The sequence below is a fragment of the Hemiscyllium ocellatum genome, chromosome 25 (assembly GCF_020745735.1).
Source record: "Hemiscyllium ocellatum isolate sHemOce1 chromosome 25, sHemOce1.pat.X.cur, whole genome shotgun sequence".
NCBI lineage: Eukaryota > Metazoa > Chordata > Chondrichthyes > Orectolobiformes > Hemiscylliidae > Hemiscyllium > Hemiscyllium ocellatum.
Window position 1 is genome coordinate 8,406,266 of NC_083425.1, and position 21,478 is coordinate 8,427,743.

The 21,478-nt window shown below is 39.9% G+C and overlaps 1 protein-coding gene across 6 annotated transcripts in view; it reads right to left on the reverse strand.

Moving 5' to 3' along the window:
- Positions 1-21,478, reverse strand: part of helz (helicase with zinc finger) — a 293,579-nt gene that overhangs the window by 209,613 nt on the left and 62,488 nt on the right. For all 6 annotated transcript variants that reach the window (XM_060844736.1, XM_060844735.1, XM_060844734.1 and 3 more), the window contains 6 exons: positions 14,856-14,904; positions 13,676-13,751; positions 8,193-8,391; positions 6,820-6,927; positions 4,764-5,064; positions 87-354 (listed from right to left, as the gene is read on the reverse strand). In XM_060844736.1, coding sequence (XP_060700719.1) covers positions 87-354; positions 4,764-5,064; positions 6,820-6,927; positions 8,193-8,391; positions 13,676-13,751; positions 14,856-14,904 — 1,001 coding nt within the window. The remainder of the gene's footprint in view (positions 1-86; positions 355-4,763; positions 5,065-6,819; positions 6,928-8,192; positions 8,392-13,675; positions 13,752-14,855; positions 14,905-21,478) is intronic.

Sequence of the window (21,478 nt, forward strand, 5' to 3'; positions counted from 1 at the left end):
AAAAGCAAGTCATTTGCAATACATCTATAGAGACAAAAGATTAACACTGTAAAACAATTAAATGTTATTTGCTACATTGTACTCACTTGCTGACTTCTTTATACTGTGCTATTTCCTCAATGTACAGTAAATCATGTAATCGAGACTGATAATTAGATTTGGTCAATGATTTGTCAAGCACAGATTGTGTGAAGAGCTGGTCTGCAGACAACGGAATCTGGTACCGGGTCAAGAGACTTTTCTCCAAGTCAGTAGTTTCATTTGGCTCAAACTCTACAATTGTTTTACAAGTGGAATCCCATCGTTTAGCTGTGGTGAGAAGTTGCTGCCTTGCTTGCATCAGGTGTTCTAAATCTGTAAATTAAATTTACAATCAGTATTTGCTTTAACTAAAAAATTGTTTCTACACCTCTGTACCATCTTCTTAGCCTCTAGGAACATGAGAAGTTAAATTAACAGAAACTAAAGAAGCACACAGATTAAACCAGAGCAGTAGGTGTTGACTTCTAGCTAGATTCAGTCAGCACAGAGCCACCAACCTGTCTGCTCTCCAGCAACTGGGAGTAAGCTCAGTAATACCAAGTTAAACCGGCAAAGTATTAGTGACAAGCAATTATATTCAATCAGGTTTACATTACAAGGCATCTTTATTGTAGTTTCATGGCAAGGGAGTAAATATTGAATGGTTGAATACCTGTACTTCCTCATGTCCTGAGTGACTTTGATGTGCATGTCTATAGATGCCTGAAGGCAGTAGGACAGACAGATAAAGACAGTTGGACAGACAGATAAAGACAGTTAAGATAGGCAGCACAGTGACAGTGTCCGTGCGGAGTTTATACTCTCTACCCATGCCTGCATAGGTTTCTGCCAGGTGCTCCGGTTCCCTACCACAGTCCAAAATAGTGCAGTTTAGGTGGATTGGCCATGATAAATTACCACATACTGTCCAAGAATGTGTGTTATTTGGATTAACCATGGCAAATGCAGACTTGTGGGGATAGGGTGGTCTGGGTGGGATGCGTTTCAGTGGATCAGTGCAGATGTGATAGCTCAAATAGCCTCAACCTGCAGGGTAAGGTATGATGATTTTGTGACATATGGGTTACTTGCCTTTACTAGTCCAAGCTTGAATACAAGAGTAGAGAGGTTGTGTTGGAGCTGGATACAATGTTAATTAGGCCACAGCAGGAGTACTGTCTGCTGTTCTGGTCGCCACAGTATAGGAAGGATGTGATTGCAGAGGAGATTCATCAGAATATTGCCTCAGTTGAGGTGGTTCAGCTACGAAGATAGACAACCTAAGCTTGGGTTGTTTTCCTTGCAGCAGAGAAGGGTGAGGGACAACCTGACTGAGGTGGATAAGGAAAAACACTTCTCCTTAGAAGAGAAGTCAATAACCAGAGGGCACAGTTTTAAGCTAAGAAGCATAAGGTTGAGAGCAGTTTTAAGGAAACATTTTTACATCTGGAGGGTGGTGGGCATCTAAAACTTATTGCCTAAAGGAATGGGAGAGGCAGGAAGCATCAAGACACTTAAATAGTATTTAGATGAACACCTGAAATGTCATATCATATTTAGCTACAGGCCAATTGCTGAAAAATGGGATTGGGAATAGATAGATGCTTGATGGCAGGCACGGCCACGTGATGGGCCAAAGGGCCTTTTGCAATGCTGTAAAAAACTATAGCTCACTCACTTCTCTTTTCGGAACACTGGAACTGCTTGATGAGAAAGGACCAAAGTCCATCACTTCCACCGATCAGCAGCCTGGTGGTTGGCTTGACATAATGATAATGGAGATGTTTACTCAATCGCCACAATCAACCTTTATTAATTGGTCTACAACAGACCCAGATATATGGCCTACAAAACCCCAGTGATAAAAAATTGGGAAGCACAGACATGCAGTTGAAATATTCAAACTAAGTTAGTTGTTTTTTACTGCCTAAAATTACTCTAGCACTGTCAGAAAGTTTTATTATGTGAAAGGAATCTAATTTGCATTTTAATGAACCAATACTGTCTGCTTTCACACCACTAGCAGTTAGAAATATCTCTGGAGATTGGGTCCAAATTTACCTTGCTAAAAAAAACTGTGGTTCTGCAATACAGACCATAGCTCTGCAGTTCTGTTGCCTTAGATGAGGTGAAACAGGTCATCATGCTCCATAGTATCAATTTTGAATCAAAAGAAACAGCAATTATGTAACCTTACGGCTTCTTCTTCCAGTGACAATAGTAAAGGTTCGATGAAAGGTACATGTTGAGAAGCTACCTTCAACGAGCTGATGAATCCAGAACATGGTCTCAGTCAGTGAGGAGTGAAATTTGGGCTTCTCTACCTTAGAAGATGCTCAGTCATAGAGTTTATATAAGGCTAATATCAAAAGATTTTTGTACTTCATATTTCTCAGAATCAATATCACAGATTGATCTATTCAGTGGACCCCACTTTGCCTCAGCTCCAGATATCATGTTGTTTTCACTAGCCTATATTAAAATAGTAAATGATTCGGACACACAGGAATTGTAACAGAAAACCATTATGCAGTACACCAACTGTCAGACAGATCACTAGAGATCAAATGATTTTCTTTTTTCTATAAAGCAGTGAATCCACACTCCATAAAGCCTGGATTCAGTCTCTAAAACACTGGGTATCTAAATAAAAGAGATGAACAGGAATATAAAGCTGTTACAAGTTACAGTCAGTCCTAGATATTCTTCCCAGCTCAAAGTCACTGGCCTCTTTCTTTAATGATTGCCTAATATTAAATATTAACATACCAAAGGGATGTATTGTTCCCTAGGTTAAATGTAGCAACTACTGGAAATTTGCGGGTGTTCCTACCTGTTCAATTATCACATCATTGCACTACGGTTTGGGGAGGGGGTGGGGTTGCAGTGAACCAATCGGTTGCTGGGTGTGCTATATTTCAACAATAACCAATTTCAAAAGTACTTCATAGGCTGAGAAAGGCAACATACAAATTCAAATCTTTCTTGAATTTTCAAAAGGTAGATTTATTTACATTTTGATGTATTAAGGCTAAAATTCAAGTCACAAATTGGTTTATTCTGCAACTGTTTAAGGGAATGAATCAGAAAGATCTGTAGTAATTTTTATTCCATTTCAACTTAACTCTGCATTATTTCCAGCATTAATTGCTGGTACACTGTTCCTGTGAGTGGATTAAACAGTGACTTTGCTGAATTCTTCTCTGAATTGACCAAGGGGAATAAACAAATAGACTAACAACCTATGGACCATGTTCCTCATTCCACCAAGAACTGATAATCCTTTCCCCCGGTGATCTGAAAATTCGTTGTTCATTTCCAACTTTGTCCTGGTCAATGTGTTAATTGGAGCTCTACTGACAAAGTCAACTACTACAACATTAAAGCATCGGCTCCATGCAATCATACTAGACTGGTGCACCAATTAATTCAGCCTCTCCAAGTTTTTCAGATATTTACAGTGTACCATTGATACTTTAGGATGTCTTGTCAATGGTTAGCTGATGAACTTTCAATGATTTTTATTAACATGTGTCCTAATTTTAAGCTTAGCGGCTCCAATATGTCTTTGTCACATTACTTAAGTCCTCAATTACTTATTAGTAATAGTTGCAATATAAACTCACAAGTAGTAATTCCCATGCTAAGATGGCTAAAAATCTCAAACTACAACAAAAAAAGTGTCTCACCTTTCTCATCAATGCATAAAATGACAGTGACTTAAACTGCAATATTTATTCCATTTTCTTTCCATCTTTCAAATTTTATCACTTTTTAAAATCAGAGTTTTGGTCACCTTGCCACTTCTATTAAGTACGTTTGGATGTTTATTTCATCCAAAGTACTTGAGAGATACAAGCTGTTGATATGGTAGCATGATAGTGCAATGTCTGAAGGATAGAAATCAGACAGTAGAGGAAATGAATATTTCTGGTTTCTTGAGATAGTTAATGTCACACTCCAAGAACCTTTTGAGTCCCCTTCATTCTCTATGTGCATGAAATCATATTCAAGACTAAGAGCGTTGGATTCTTGGGTAATACAGGAATAACAGGATAAGGAAAGTGGATATTGATGTTTAGCCATTAACTGAATGAATGGTGAAACAGGCTCAAGGGGCATACAGCAATCATAACAAGTGGGATCCATCAAATATTCAAACCACCTGCAACATATTTACATTTTTTATAGAGTGAAAAGCCACAGCAGCTTACAAGGGACTATTATTTAATTTTGGAACATAGGAACAGGAATAGGTCATTTCAGTTTTCAATGAGATTTACCATTCAATTATTTCATGACTCATTTGTAAGATCTCAATACAATAAATATTGTTTTAATCTCAATTTAAAATTAACAGTTCATCCAGCATCAAAAGCGTTCCAAATTTTGAACATCCTTGGCATGTATGAGTGCCTCCTAATTTCACTTCTGATCGCTCGGGCGCGAATTTCTATGCATTGCCCTACTCCAAAACTTTCACAATTATATTTTCTGAAGGGGAAATTGTTAGAATTGTTAATCACCATTTTTTTCTCTCATGTCTGTTTGTCTATTAACTACTGTCATCCTTTTTTGCCTTTAATTAACTTTCTTAGCAGACGCCCTTCACCATGGCACAAATAAAACTGTCAAATGAGATTTCTGGACCCTTTAGATTCTTCAATATGTCTTGGCATTTCCAATACTGAAAGCAAACAGCAAGCTTTCTAATCACACAGCAAAAATGATCTAATACAGACCTTCTATTGAAGCAGCATCCACCATAATCCTTTGCATCAGGACTGGCTCAGATCCAAAGTCAAAAACTACAGTTTGACGAAAAGTTCCAAATATTTCTGTATTGAATTGTACACTGACTCTATAGATACAATGGTCCATTCCATTCTGAGTCATCTTCCCTCCTCCAAGCCACTCCTGACAGTTCTCAGGTACATCTTGTACCACCTGGGTGTTGAGATCACCAACAGAGACAGTCATAATAGAAAAATGAGGACGATGAGCATCGTAGAGCAAAGCTATTCGATACAGCAAACGTGCAGGCTGAGGAGAGAAAAAAAATTAACCCAACATTAATTCCAAAAGCAGCATTTATCACCTGTTCTATCTCCTTTAAAATGACTGTAACTTCTTTCTCAGTGCTTCCAAACTAACTAATGACAGCATACATTATGACAGCAATGAGATCTCACTTTTTAACTGGATTCACTAGTTCCATTTCTGGACACCCAAATACACAGAATCAGTCTGCAGGAATTAGATTGGGTAGATGCCAAGATACATTTTCTTGACCAACAAAAATAAAAGGTGGGGTCATAAAGTATTATAAGTTATACTAAGACAAGAAGTTAATTCACTCAAAGAGGTTGCAAGAACCATTGGAACACCTTACCCCAAATGGTGGTGGATGTGCCATTGCTGAATACCTATAAGGGTGGGGATGACAGATCTTATTTGGTCTCTCAGAATACTTAGGGATATGAGAGCAGACAGGAAAGGGAGATGAGGAGCAATTTCTTCAGTCAGAAGGTGGTGAATCAGTGAGACTAATTTCCACAGAAGGATGTGGAGTCCAAGACATTGACTGCATTTAAGACAGATAGATAGGTTCTTGATTAGTAAGTCAAAGGTTACAATGAGAAAGCAAATGAATGGGGTTGAGAAACATATCAGCCCCTAACTGTATGGCAGAGCAGAACTGATGGGCCAAATGGCCTAATTCTGGTCTTATATCTTGTAACGTAAGATCAGCTAGTGACAGTTCTTTCTCCTAATTGAGTTCTTGATTTCCTCAGGGAACTATTCTTAGCCCAGACATCTCCAGCTGCTTTAGCAGCCGAACCTCTGCCACCACGTCAGGAGTCAGACTTGTTACTAATAGATCCATATACCTTAGCCTCGTGATTTGCATTATTAGTCTAGTGACATTACACCATGCCACAGAACCCCTTGGATTACCCTGTACTTTAGAATGATCTCATCGTCATATAAACCAATTCATTGGCAGTCATTACTGTACGCAGAAAACCACCAGCATAATACCAGTTACCTGATCAAACACTGCAAAGTAATTTAACAGTTTGCCTTCTATGTGTATTGCTGTCTGACGTTAATACGAGCCACATTTCTTCAAATTACATGCAAGATTTTACATGGCTGCTGGTCCAACCAGTTTAACTTTTTTTTTGTAATGCACTAATGAAAATAATCTGCACATTTCATTATAAGTAAAACTAGCAGTGATCCCATTAATCTAGTTTAAGTATCCCTCAATTTTTAAAAAAATCTAACTTTCATGGATTAGTTTGAGGAATAGATTTCTGGGCTAGTTTAGAAGTTGGACACTTTGAACTACAGAGAGGGCTCATGTTTCAATTGGACATACACCAAATAAAATGAACCACTCACAGGAAGTTTTTGCAGCCTAATATAGGGCTGGCTTGAATAAAAGTTATAATTCACAGATATTTATGTATTTCTTGACAAAGTAAATACTGACAAATTTAAAGTAGGACAATTCCAAAGTACAGAGATTTAAATGCTTGTAGAAACAACACATGGAGTTTCCCAGGATACCAATATAACTGAAGAGTTCCAAACCCTCAACCACTTTGTTTTTGGGTGCACTTGTGCAAATATGCATGAGATCTAACATTGCTGTTACTCCCCTTTCTCACTGGAAATTCTTGGTACAAATGCATGAAAGAATAAATTCAGTATTTTCAGATTTGAGCGTGTTAAAGGCTTCCAAGTATTATATTCAATCAACAAACTTCAAAATGAATCTACAATATTTACCTTACAATGGAGTACAAAGGTCCATGCTTGACTAGATTTCTTGGTTGTCACCGTTATTGACAATTCTGGGCTATGTTCCACTGTTACTCCATCCACAAACTCGCTAAGCTTGAAAAACACAAAACAAATCCACCCTAGCAAATCAATATGTTTAAGAGAAATAGTGACCACAAATCAAATGAACTTCAATTAGTAGGGGCTTTTTTCCCCTCTCTAAAGTTTGAATGAATATAATATTACTTCAATTTCTCTCATCGTTGTCTACCAATCCACAATTATCTAACCAAAACATTGCTTTGTGGCATTTGTTATGTTGCAAATTCAGCTTCCTTTTGTCCAAAACTATCAACAAATGATTGGGTACAATTGGATACATTCAGTCTTGAGTATTTCAAGCAAATGTGCATTCAAAAGCAAATATTCACAGTGCACCAACAGATAATTAGAATGTGGAGCGTGACACAACTTTAGGATCCTCAGAACAACACTGATCTCTCAACTGTGACCATCTGTACTTTTAAGACTGATGTGTTTTGTCCTGGTTCACTTGAAAGGTGTGTTGTAAACCTTGTGCTGTGGTATCTGCTTCATGGAAAGTAAATAGCTTTGGTTTTATTTTTAAATAGACAAATAAGCCTGAGTGGGTGGAGTCAGGTTCACACAGACCGAGGGTTTTAGTTTCTCTTTCAGTTGTTGAAGTTGGAGTTTTGGAGTTGAAGCTGCTGGATACAGTGTTCTCTCACTCTCTGCTGTCACAAAAGATTTAATGCACTCTGCTGCTGGATTAATTCTACCAGTGGTATGGAGGAGATAGCAAATAAGGGAAATCTGTTTTGCTGAATTTGCCTTTGCAAAGAGTGCGCTAATGGAAAGCTGATATATTGGAACAGTTGATAAGTAGCAGTTAAATAACATATTATTTTGCTTTGTATTTCAATAGTTATAGTTATGCTAATCCTTCTTTTGTTTGTATTTTAACTGTGGTATAAGAATAAAGAATGCTTTGCATGAAGCCTAGTTGTTTCACCAATCAAATCACATCTGGAATACAGCACCTTACACTTGTCTTTAAAAAAAGGTAAAAGTTAGAGTCTAGACTATCTCCTTGACACTCTTTGAGGGTGTTTGGTCTGGTCCATAACACAACTCTCATCACCAAAACAGATTTACTGGCAATCTATCACAATGAAGTTTGGCACAGACTGCTCTGCACAAACCTTCAGGTTAGCCCCAAATCAACGGCGACTGACTATACTGAAAAGTAATAAATTAGCTATGCATTAACTAATGACTGGACACTTGAAAATGTGAAAGACATATATTGCAAGTTTCTTCTCTCTTAAGTAACGTGCCAAATTAAGTGATTCACATACCACTTTTTCTGGAGATAAAGAATTCATCCATTTTTCAATTAACGTTTCCATATAATTCCCAATAGATTGTTTATTTTCTTTCTGCTGTTTCAAGCGCATCAGCCGTGAAGAGTAACGTTTCTGCCATTCTGTCAACTCTTTCTGCGAGTGTGCAGATGTACATTGAGCACCATATCTACATATTTTCTGCTCTATAAACCTGAAGCAAAACAAAAATACATTATTTAACTTAACAGGAAGCAATAAATCTCCTATTTTAAAGGTTCTATAATTTGTTGCTTGTAAACTTCCCGACTTAACAATGAAAGCAATAATGCTCAATTGTTGCAAATCATTTACTGAAAATTTACTTCGTTTTATTTAAGTGGCTGGGAAGTGTTTGTCATTTGATGACAAGGTTCCCCATCCATTCAATAGCTTCAGCTGATGCAGCATGCGTGACTGTAATGCCACCTAGAACCATTATCCCAAGCCAGAAGTTCAGTGTATGGGTGACGGCCAAAATTTAATGGATCTAGTCACAAATCCGGCTGTTCTTCATACTTCACTTTAGGGGCCAGCAGATAATTCTTCCGTGGTCTGTCCTCAAATGGTCAATGGTCAACTCAATTTTCTGTGGAACTTCACCACATGGTCAGTTACTAGGTTGTAAGTGGTGTTTGCAATCAACAAGGAGGTCTGTTTATAGGGCATGCAATATGTTCCAGTAGGCACAGGATTTCAGATGTCCTGCACACCTAAGCCAGATTGAGCAGTACTCTGCTGCTGGACAGACCAGAGTGACTGAAGCAGGTTCCATACAAATTCATTCTTGTCTTAATCTTGGTTTAGGTAATCTGAACATATTGCTGGTAGGCCAACACATGACCAAGAGTAATGATTACATAACCTACAATACGGAAACAGGCCCTTCAGCCCAATAAATCCACACCAACCCTCTGAAGAGTAACCGACTCAGACCAATTCTCCTATGTTTACTCTGAACATTATGGACAATTTAGCACAGCCAATTCACTGACCTGCACATCTTTGGATTGTGGGTGGAGGAAACCGGAGCACCCAGAGGAAACCCACACAGATGCGGGAGAATATGCAAACTCCACACAGCCAATTGCTGTGGGAATTGAACCCAGGTCCCTGGTGCTGTGGAGCAGCAGTGATAACCACTGAACCACTGTGCCACCCCAGTAATGTCGAGGAAGATTTGGTGTTATGTTATGGATGAGGGGTTAATCATAGAATGGATGATGATGTGCTTCCTTGGCCTTCAGGGAAAATGTTGAAGCAACAATACTGACAAAGTTTAGTTGAAGCCTCTATTTCCTGAAGTAGACTTTCAGATCTTTGCTGAGTTTTTTCTCAATGTTGTGAAGTTCTTAAGGCTGGGCTACCAAGTCATCAGTATGACAGATTAAAGTCATGTTGAGGTTCTACAGGACATTAGTGAGGCGTCTCTGGACTACTACATCCAGTTCTGGTTGCCCAGTTGAAGGAAGAATATTATTAAGCTGGAGAGTGTTCAGAAGAGATTTACCAGGACGTTGCCAGATTTGGAAGGTTTGAGTTATCAAGAAAGGCTGGATAGGCTGGGACACTTTTTCACTGGAGTGTAGGAGGTTAAGAGGTGATCTTACAGAGGTTTATAAAATCATGAAAGGTATATTAATGGTAGGTGTCTTTGCCCTAGGATGGTGGATTTCAAGACTAGGTAGTGCATTTTTAAGGAGAGAAGAGAGAGATTTATAAAAGGCAAGGGGCAATCTTTTTTAAACACAGAGGGTGCTTTGTGCGTAGAATGAACATCCTGGGAAGTTGTGGATGTAGGCACAGGCACAACATTGAAAAGATATTTGGATAACTGCATGAATTGGAAAGATTTGGAGGGATATGGGCCATCAGCAGGGCAGGTTTGGGATCATATTCAACATGGACTGGTTGGACTGAAGGGACTGTTTCGTGCAGTACGACTCCATTATTGCCATGGATCTGAGAGAAAGAAATCTTACCAGTATACGCGTTGAAGCCAAGTGGTGAGGACAGAAGCCCAGAGGAACTTGTTGTTGCCTATGCATGCATGCATAGCTGATTTGATCTCCAGGCTGCACATAGGACTGTTAATTGTTGATCCTAGACTTGATTTGTTGGCTTTCACACAGCAGATGATTTTGAAAAGTGTTAACAGTAAGCCTGTGTGCTTTTCTGTCATAAGTAAAACTGCCTGCTTGGTTGGCCAGGTGGGTGGTGAAGAACAGTGCTTATATTATCCTATTTGAAAATTGATTTTTTTTCCCCACAAATGAGACAGGTGGATTTTGGTCAGTCTTTGAAGGTTAAGTTTAGACAGGTCAAAAGTTGTTTGGATAGTGACTCAAGTGCATTGCATTCAAGACGACATATCATCGCAGTCAAGTGCCTGGGTGGAAATAGATAATATTGATAATGCTGGATTTATGGCAAGTAGAGTGAACACTTTAAAGCAATTGGTTCAGTTTTGACTTCAGAACCAAGATTCTAGTTCAGAAAAACCCAGAGTTCAGTACAGAAGGCATAATAGTTTCTGATAGCTGGGGTACCAAGATTTCTTTTTAATAGTTTAGTTCAAGGCCACTCGGCAGAAATAGCTTCTAGTCTGTGAAGCTTTATAGCTCGGAGTATTTGGACAGAAATCTTCAAACTGTTACAAATGAGACCATTTAGAGAATTAGAAATATAAAAGGTTCACGCCATGGGACTCTGAAAGGAATTGCAACATGTTTTGAGAATAAAGAGGGATTGAGTCTTTATAGGGGCTGACATTGGTGAAAAGATTTAAAATTTGCATGTTTATGTCAAGACCTTTTTATCTGTACTACATAGTTAGGTTTGTTTTCTTTGTGTCTTGAACTTATACTTCGTTGTTAAAGAACATCAGTAGCCTTGTGAGTCTATGCTTCAGTGACTAACTACCAAGCTGACTAACTGCAAAGATTAAACGCATGGTCTATCAAACTATGTTTCATTCTGGAATCTGAATTGTCCAGTATTACCATGAGCAATGTTTATAACAGAAAGCATTGCTGCTTTCAGAATGGGATTCAGTTTGTTAAACAGGAAACATTCCAAGACCTTGCATATTATTGAGACCAGGGTGAAGGGCAGTAGCTGCATGACTTGTTGAGTGGCCTTCCTGGATTGTCAAAGGCCACTAACTTGAATTGGTGCCAGATATTTGGAATGGAGCCTGAACAACTGATATTGTTAAATAGTTTTGCTAGATACTTCATTCCTGTGAACCAATGTTTTTCAAGAATTCTGATTGAATCCCATCAACTCATATTTTTGCCTGACTTGATTGCCAGCAAGGCACTGTCCACTTCCTATTACTTATAAGGACTTGATACGTCTGTTTGTTCTTGGGAGGTCTTCAGAGACTGTATGGGGGCTGTTTTTACCATTTATCTACCATTCCTGCAGATAATCAATGATATTAGGAGTTGCAAATTATCAGTCTCAATTCTGGAGTGCTGGTGAGATTGTTGTCTATATATGTTTTGAAATAGAACATAGAACATTACAGTGCAGTACAGGCCCTTTGGCCCTCAATATTGCATCGACCTGTGAAACCAACCTGAAGTCCATCTAACCTTTGTGGGCGGCACGGTGGCACAGTGGTTAGCACTGCTGCCTCACAGCGCCTGAAGACCCGGGTTCAATTCCCGACTCAGGCGACTGACTGTGTGGAGTTTGCACGTTCTCCCCGTGTCTGCGTGGGTTTCCTCCGGGTGCTCCGGTTTCCTCCCACAGTCCAAAGATGTGCGGGTCAGGTGAATTGGCTATGCTAAATTGCCCGTAGTGTTAGGTAAGGGGTAATGTAGGGGTATGGGTGGGTTTCGCTTCGGCGGGTCGGTGTGGACTTGTTGGGCCGAAGGGCCTGTTTCCACACTGTAAGTCTAATCTAATCTAATCTAAAAAAAAACCTACACTATTCCGTTTACATCATAATGTTTCTCCATTGGCCATTTAAATGCCCTTAAAGTTGATGAGTCCACTATTGTTGCAGGTTGGGCATTTCATGCCCTGTCTACAGAGTAAAGAATCACCCTCTGAAATCTGTCCTATATCCATCACTCCTCAATTTAAAGCTATGCCCTCTTGAGCTAGCCACCACCATTCAAGGAAAAAGGCTCCCACTGTCCACCCTATCCAATTGTCTGATCATCTTGTATGTCTCTATTAAGTGACCTCTCAACCTCCTTCTCTGTAAAGAAAACAGCCTCAAGTCCCTCAGTCTTTCCTCGTTAAGACCTTCCCTCCATACCAGGCAACATCCTGGTAAATCTCCTCCGCACCCTTTCCAGTGCTATAATGTGGTGACCAGAACTGTACACAATACTCCAAATGTGGCCGTACCAGAGTTTTGTACAGTTGCAACATGACCTCGTGGCTCCAAAACTCAATCCCTCTACCAATAAAACCTAACACACTGTATGCATTCTAACTAACCTATCAACCTGGGTGGCAACTTTCAGAGATCCATGCATGTGGACACACATCTCTCTGCTCATCCACACTACCAAGAATCTTACCATTAACCCAGTACTCTGCATTCCTCTTGCTTGTTCCAAAGTGAATCACCTCACACTTGTCCGCATTAAACTCCATTTGCCACCTCTCAGCTCAGCTCTGCAGCTCATCTATGTCCCTCTGAACCTGCTACACTGTCCACAACTCCACCAACTTTAGTGTCATCCGTAAATGTACTCACCCATCCTTGTACACCCTCATCCAGGTCATTTACGAAAATGACGAACAGCTGTGGCCCCAAAACAGATCCTTAGGGTACACCAGTAGTAACTGAACTCCAGGATGAACACTGCCCATCAACCACCAACCTCTGTCTTCTTACAAATTGGTGTTAGTTCTCTGGCCCTATCCTCAATCCCTTTAACCTCTCAGAATGTTATACCAGAAAACGTAGAATTCTGCCATGCTGCTCATCTTGTAGCTCAGCAAACAATGAAATATGAACATACAGATGTTCATTAGATTAGATTACTTACAGTGTGGAAACAGGCCCTTCAGCCCAACAAGTCCACACCGACCCGCCGAAGCGCAACCCACCCATACCCCTACATTATCCCTTACCCCTTACCACTATGGGCAATTTAGAATGGCCAATTCACCTGACCCGCACATCTTTGGACTGTGGGAGGAAACCGGAGCACCCGGAGGAAACCCACGCAGACACAGGGAGAACGTGCAAACTCCACACAGTCAGTCGCCTGAGTTGGGAAATGAACCCGGGTCTCCAGGCGCTGTGAGGCAGCAGTGCTAACCACTGTGCCACCGTGCCGTTCACTTCCAGACAAGTAAGAGAATGCCCAAATGCACAAAGTACAAGAAATTCGTCATTTGAGACAGATGAGAAGCAACAAAAACGCTGTATCAAAAGTTAATCCAATGAGAAAGCAAGAGGTTATTTAATTAAATAGTAGATTGCTTACCTTTTACATAATGTGTACTCTTCACTACAGGTGACACCTCGGGGAGGAGGCCGAAACTGCCATCCATCTTCAGAATCTGCACCAATCATTTGAAAACATTTTAAAGATTATTCTTTAAAAAGCTTTTCTATTTTCCTACAGTATTTTTAGATCAAATGGTCACCTTGCAACAGCAACAGTTAACTGCCTGTCTACACTAGGTTGAATTTGGAATGACAAAGGACACTCAAGCCTACACAGCTTGCTCGAACAACAGTGATCAGCCAGAACCAAAACTCATCAGATATCCAGCAAGAAAACAAGGAATTTCATGCAAAATTTAAAAATATTTTAAACTGGCCTGCCAATGTAAAAGTAAAACAAAATAACTTCTGAGACAGATTATTCAGAAGCCTGACTTACAGTTTTCCAGATGATAGTCCAAGAGCCCAAAATGTATCCTATTTTATTGATTATTTGTCCTTTGACAGTCGGTCCTTTCTTTTCACAATCACAGCGATAATTGAAAAAGTAAAAATTTTTGGACAATATATAATCACATAGTTTTCCCTTCTTATCTAAAAGGATCATCTTTCAAAGCTATAATGTTCCATAAGGCCCATAGGCAGCTCGCCGATGGGAGCATTCCATGTGCCATAGATCAATGATTTTTAATACAGTTTATGGTCATGGCGGACATGACAGAACTTGATGCTGTGCCAAACAAAACACCAACCCATGCACTTCTTTATTTGGCTCCCTGAACAGTATTCAGGAGCAGGAACACTGATATTGTATTCTAATAGCCAATCTGGCTAAAAACTCCAAACCAAGTATATTAGGAATGAAACCTGGCAGCTTTTGGGCTGCATGGTTTAGAATGCCAGCAGACTAAGCCTTTATTCACAGGGCTATTGGGAGAGACTATTTAAAATTGTTTTCAAGGAGTTGGATGAATATGTTCTGTCAGTCCTTAACTGCCTCCAACAAAATGTCGATTGAAAAGCTATCCTCAAACAAAGGGCACCTAGTTTGAAACAGTTCAACTTTCTTGCCCACTGTAATTCAGTGATTCTGAAACATTTTAGAACTTCTTCAGGACACAAGATGCTTTATAAAAGTTTGTTCACAGGTATATTAACTATGCTGGACAACAAATAACTAAATTCAACAAACACTACAGACTTATTTTGTGAATTACCTTCTTCTGTGCCTTCCAAATATGTGGACATCAGTTTATTGCTGGTTATCTGCAAGAAAAATAGAAAGCAGACAATACACATGAGTAGAACAGAACAATTCTCAATTCAGAGAGCAGTTAGGAAATTTGGGTTGACATCAGAATGAATCACTGAGGGGGAGAAAACATACAACTAACAAGGTCTCTATTCTTGACTGCCATTCAGCAATCCTTGTTAAAGAGCACCTTCAAGAATACAGGATGAAACGTTAAATTATAAAAACCTTCCAGAAGAGGAAAAACAATTTGAATTAATGAATAAGAATGAGCACGACTGGGGGGATCCAAGATGGCGGCGACCCAGCAAGACTGAGTCCACAGTGCTCTACCCAAAACTTGGGAAAAGTGGGCTATCCACCCCCACCACACTCACTAAACCATTTATAATAGTTGTTAACCTTAAATAGTTACCTATTAGTACATTTAAATAGTCTAATACTAGCTGGAAAATGAGTAAAGGGAAGGGAACAGGCGGCTCTAAGAAAGCAGGGACCCCTCCCCCACCCTCTCCCTCTTCAGCTGCAACAAAGGTGTCTTCAGCTACTTCAGGAGATTTACCAATGAAGATGAGCTTTGAGGAGATGTTTGCCAGGTGGGAGGCGAAGATTGATGCTTTTATCGATGAGTCTCGGCAGAGCAGAGAAGCACTATCAGCCGAGCTGCAGAAGCAGGGCAGAGACATTCAGGAATTGGAGTGCCGAGTCAGAGAGGTGGAGTCGAAGGCCGCAGCCTCAGAGACTGGGATAAAATCAACAGCCGACCACATCCGTTTTCTCGAGAATCGAGTCCAGAACCTAGAAAACCACATTGATGACCTCGAAAATCGATGTCGTAGAAAAAATATTCGGTTGTTGGGCCTGCCTGAACAGGAAGAGGGAGGTCAGCTAACAGCATTCTTAGAGCATTGGCTGCCACAACTTTTAAATCTGCATAATGGATCAGGCCGGGTAAGGGTAGAATGGGCCTACAGGGTCACAGTACGTGGGCCCGGCTCAACCCAGCGCCCACGCCCGGTCCTGTTCCAGCTGCAGAGCTATAGGGAGAGGCAGATGCTCCTGGAAGCCTCAAGAAATCTGGGAAAAGATCCCCAAGCTATGACCCACAAAGGATCCAGGATCATGCTGTTCCAGGACTTCTCCCCAGCTTTGGTCCGAAAGAGGAAGGCATTCGATGAGGCGAAGAAGCGTTTAAGGGACTTAAATATTCAGTACTCCTTACGATATCCAGCGACGCTACGCCTTAGCCACGAAGGATCCATATATAACTTTGGATCACCGGAGAAGGCTAAGGAATTCTTGGACTCTCTTAAATAAGCTGTAAGAGATTGTGGACGCTGGTCTGCCTTTCCCATTATTTTGGTTTACATCCCTTCATCTTTTCTTATCTTTCCCCCTATGTGTGTATGTATATATATATATGTTGGGGCGTTTGGTTAATGTTGATGGGGAGAGGTGGTTACCTTATTCTATTTTATTTCTGATTTTAGGAGAGGGGTTGTTTTTCTTTCCCCTGTTATTTTGTGGTATTATATTTAAGTATTACATGTTGAGATTGTAATCTTATAGTTATATATGGTATTAATATTCCCAAATATATTTAGATGTGGGTGTGGGTGGGGGTGGGGTGTTCACTGTTAACTCTAGCTTTATATTATATTTGAATTCTCCTCATTTTATTGAGGAACACCTGGGTCAAGGGTGGGGCACTGGTTGGAAGAGGGTAAGATGGACTGTGGGAGAGGAAGTGACGCTCCCTGGGAACAAGGGAGAAAATCTCCAATTCGGAATGTTTTATATTTTTTATACTTAGAAAGAGTTTTTTGTTATATTGTTTTGAGTGTATCAGAGAATCTTTACTTTTGTAAATCTTGTATGCTCCATGCTCGGGATGTTCTAGATAGGGTTTCCCCTCCCGAGGGGTCTCGGATCTGTCCAGATGATTATGGCTGAACAGTCGGTTAAGTGGTGCACCTGGAATGTCAGGGGGAGTAATTCGCCAGTTAAAAGGAAGAAAATATTATCAAATCTTAAGAAGGAGAGAGTTGATATAGCTCTCCTACAGGAGACACACCTGTCGGATAAAGAACACTTAAAATTACGACAGGGCGGATTTGATCAGGCCTTTTTTTCCTCTTTTAATTCAAAAAGCAGGGGAGTCGTTATCCTTGTCCGGAAGAACTTCCCTTTGAAAATTCTAAATCAGATAAAAGACGAATCTGGACGATATATTTTGATTAAAGCCCTCATAAATGGAGAGGAATATGGGATCTTAAATGTATACTGCCCCCCGGCACACCCCTTTAAATTCATAACGGAAGCTTTTTCAAAACTGATGGCCTTTGGTGCCCGTCATACAATTATAGGGGGAGACTTTAATTGTATTATGGATCCGGAAATAGACAGGATTCCCAAGAGTGCCGCTGGAGTATCTCCCAGATCTAGACAACTGGCGGACCTGAATAAAGAATTAGGATTGGTAGATGTATGGAGATGTCTCCATCCACAGGGTAGAGATTTTTCTTTCTACTCTAATCCACATAAATGTCACACAAGAATTGATATGTTTTTTGCCCCATCGATTTTTCTAAACTCTATAGCAACCTGTAAAATAGGTACTATAGCAATCTCTGACCATGCCGCTGTATACATGGAAACTAAGGTAAAGAACAATGGGACATCTGCTCGGCATTGGCGTATGGACCCCTTCCTGATAAAAGATAGCAAATTTTTAAAGTACTTCTCCCAAGAACTTAAAACCTTTTTAGAAATTAATACTGGTACGGCTAGCAATCCGTCAATGATGTGGGAGACCATCAAAGCTTATGCACGAGGTTTGATCATCTCCTATTCAGCGACCCAGAGGAAAATGAAGGGAGAGCAACAGCGTCTGCTCGAAGCTCGCCTAAAAGCAGCCGAAACAGCATACGCTGATAGACCTTCTATCACAAAATTGCAGAGGATTACAGCTCTTAGGACAGCTTTAAACACCGCGCTTACTCAAGCGGCTAAAAGGGAAATATTATTTGCAAAACAAAGATTATATGAATATGGCGACAAACCGGGTAGATACTTAGCATTTCTTGCAAAGAAACAGAAAGCCCCTCAAACTATTCCGACCATCAAGGAAAGTACAGGTACCCTGACTCATGATCATAAAAAGATCAATGCGACCTTTAAAGAATTTTATTCTGAACTATATAGATCGCAGGATTGTGAAGATAGGATTAGGAGGATGCAGTCATTTTTTAAAAATTTGACCTTCCCGGGCCTGACTCCGGAACAGGTGTCGGCCCTAAATACCCCTTTAACAGTCCAAGAAATACTTGAGGCAATTAGGCAACTTCAGAGCGGAAAAGCACCGGGCCCAGATGGTTTTCAAGCTGAATTCTATAAAGAATTTACAGGAATATTGGTTGACCCACTTATGGATATGTATAATTTTGCGCATAGTCAGGTCTGTCTCCCGCCCACGCTGAAAGAAGCAAATATTTCTCTTATCCTCAAAAAAGGAAAAGACCCAGAAGATTGTGCATCTTACAGACCAATATCCTTACTAAATGTAGACTTTAAAATTCTCTCAAAAATGTTAGCACTAAGACTAGAAAGGGTACTGCCATATATTATAAAGGAGGACCAGACGGGATTTATTAAGGGCCGCAGATCATCCAATAATATCAGAAGGGTCTTGAATATGATCCAAGCCTGTCATCAGGGAAAGATACCAGGAGTAGTAATTTCATTGGATGCGGAAAAGGCATTTGATAGGGTTGAATGGTCATATTTATTTTACACATTGGAAAGGTTTGGCGTTGGACAGGTGTTTACCAAATGGGTTTCAACATTGTATAATGACCCCAAAGCAGCTGTTATTACTAATGGGTTAAGATCGGATGGCTTCAGTGTGGGTAGGGGCTGCCGTCAAGGATGTCCTCTCTCACCATTGTTGTTTACACTGATAATCGAACCATTAGCAGAAGCCATCCGGACTGATCCTAATATAACGGCCCCGAGGATTGGTACAGGTAAACACAAAATTACCCTCTATGCAGATGACGTTCTCTTATTCCTCAGTAATCCTTTAATGTCAGTGCCTCGTCTAATTCAAGTTATTAATACATTTAGTGCATTCTCAGGCTATAAAATTAATTTTTCAAAATCGGAAGCCATGCCAATGGGTGGTCTGGCTATGATACCCCACTTAATGGACGGATCCCCTTTTCCCTTCCGTTGGTCCCTGGAGGGCTTCTTATATTTAGGTATTTTTATCACGCCAGTATTTGATCAGCTGTATAGGGCTAATTTTGTACAATTAATGGAAAGGATAAGGCAGGACCTCCAGCGATGGAGAGACCTTCCGATTTCCTGGCTAGGGAGAATAGCATTAATTAAAATGAATGTTCTGCCCCGTCTCTTATATCCTATGAGAATGCTCCCGCTGATGCTGCCAAGGCTAGCCCTACGTAAATTATATGGCTGGTTGGGCTCCTTTATTTGGAACCATAGACGGCCCCTTATTAAGCTGAAGAAGCTACAGCTTCCACAGGCAAGGGGAGGACTGGACTTCCCAGACTTTAGGAAATATCAGTTAAGCTCCCTACTAAGTTACATAGCTGATTGGGTTTCATCTGATCCACAATCAATTTGGCTGGATATCGAAGCCTCTCAAGTAAAATACCCACTTATTAACCTTTTATTTTCAGATAAGAGGAAAATCATTACAGACCACTGTAAAAATCCCATAATATTAAACACAATTAAGGCCTGGAATATAATGCGGCAAAATGAGGGTAACTCACATAAAACATCCCCCCATGCACCAATAGTAGGCGCATGGGGATTCCAACCGGGGATTACAGATGCCACCTTTAAACTCTGGAAATCCAGGGGCATCTCATGCTTAGGGGACCTATTTAAAGATGGGATCCTGATGTCCTTTGAGCAGCTGCGTCTGAAATTCGGAATACCTAATGGGGATCTCTTTCGATACTTCCAAGTTCGAGATTATATACAGAGGAAGACTACATTAATAGATAGTCTTTATAAATCAGACAGAGAACGTAATGTCTTACGACCAGCGGGGGCATCCTCCGTTAGTACTATATACCATTTGCTACATGATGGAGTCTCAGGAGACATGGATGACCTGCTTAAAACATGGGAGCAGGACTTGGGGCTAGAAATCTCTGAGGATATGTGGAATGACATTTGGGAAAATGCTAGAAGAATTGCTATCTGTAACAGAACTCAGGCTATCCAACTAAAGGTACTTCATAGGGCCCATATAGCTCCGGCTCGACTGGCAAAATTTAAGGCAGGAGCATCTCCAATGTGTCCTAAATGCAAAATAGAGGTGGGTACTCTTGTACATTGTTTGTGGACTTGTCAGAAAATCCACAGATACTGGACTAAAGTGGCAAATACCCTGACAGAAATTTTAGGAACGGAAATTAGGGTGGACCCTGTATCTCTCCTTTTGGGCTTTTCGAACCTCTCATCTCTGGATATGCATGGGAAGAGACTATTTTCTATTCTCTCTTTCTGTACAAGGAAAAATAGTTTGGTGAACTGGGTGGCTGAGGGCCCCCCTGGACTTTCAAATTGGCACAGATTAATTATGGAATATATCCCCCTTGACTTCCTCACAAATATGGTGCACCGAAAGACTGAATTATTTTATAAAATATGGCAGCCCTTTTTGAATTATATAAATGCAGATATTTCGGCTATCCTAACAAGGGCTTTTATTTAGTGAAGAATTCAGACCGGGCTGCTCCGGGGCCCCTTGGGAGAGGAATCCTGCGCGAATACGGGTTTTATTATATTTGATGTTTATACATTCCGAGCATGTAAGAGACTTAGGTATACACTCTGGTTAGTTATAGGTTAGATTAGTAGAAAGTTGAGGTTTTTTTTCTTTCTTTTTTCGTTTCTTTTTCTTTCTTTTTTTGTTTTCTTTCTTTCTCTTTTCTTTGTTAAATTATGACTATTGTATATATGATTTAATTGTACATCAATGTTTGTATTTGAGAGTTTTGTTTATTTTTGTAAATTTGCAAAAATGTTAAATTTCAATAAAAATATCTACAAAAAAAAAAGAATGAGCACGACTGGTAGATTTTTTTAAAAAAATGTTCTGTATCTTAAAAAGATACAGCTAAGTGAAGGACAGAAGAGAGAGTAAAACTACATTAATATGAGCTAAAATCAAAACATGTAACAATGGTTAGATGATGACAAATTTGGCTATGTACATTAAAGTAGTTGATAAGTAAGTAGGAGAGAAGAGATCCTTTTTGGACTCCTGAATTGATGGACATTGAAAAGAAAATTAGGCAATCGCGAATCAAATACTCATTTTCAAATACATTTAAGTTGAAAACAAAGATTTTGGGCCCCACATGTTAGGAAAGACATTTTGGGCTTTGAGGCAGTGCAACGTGGGTTTACAAGAATGAGACCTGAACATCAGGGGTTAAGTTATGAGGAGAGATATATAAATAGCAATATATAAATTAGGCCTGTTTTCTCTAGAATTTATAAGCTTAAAAGGATGATTTGATTGGAATCTTCATGATGTTAACGAGG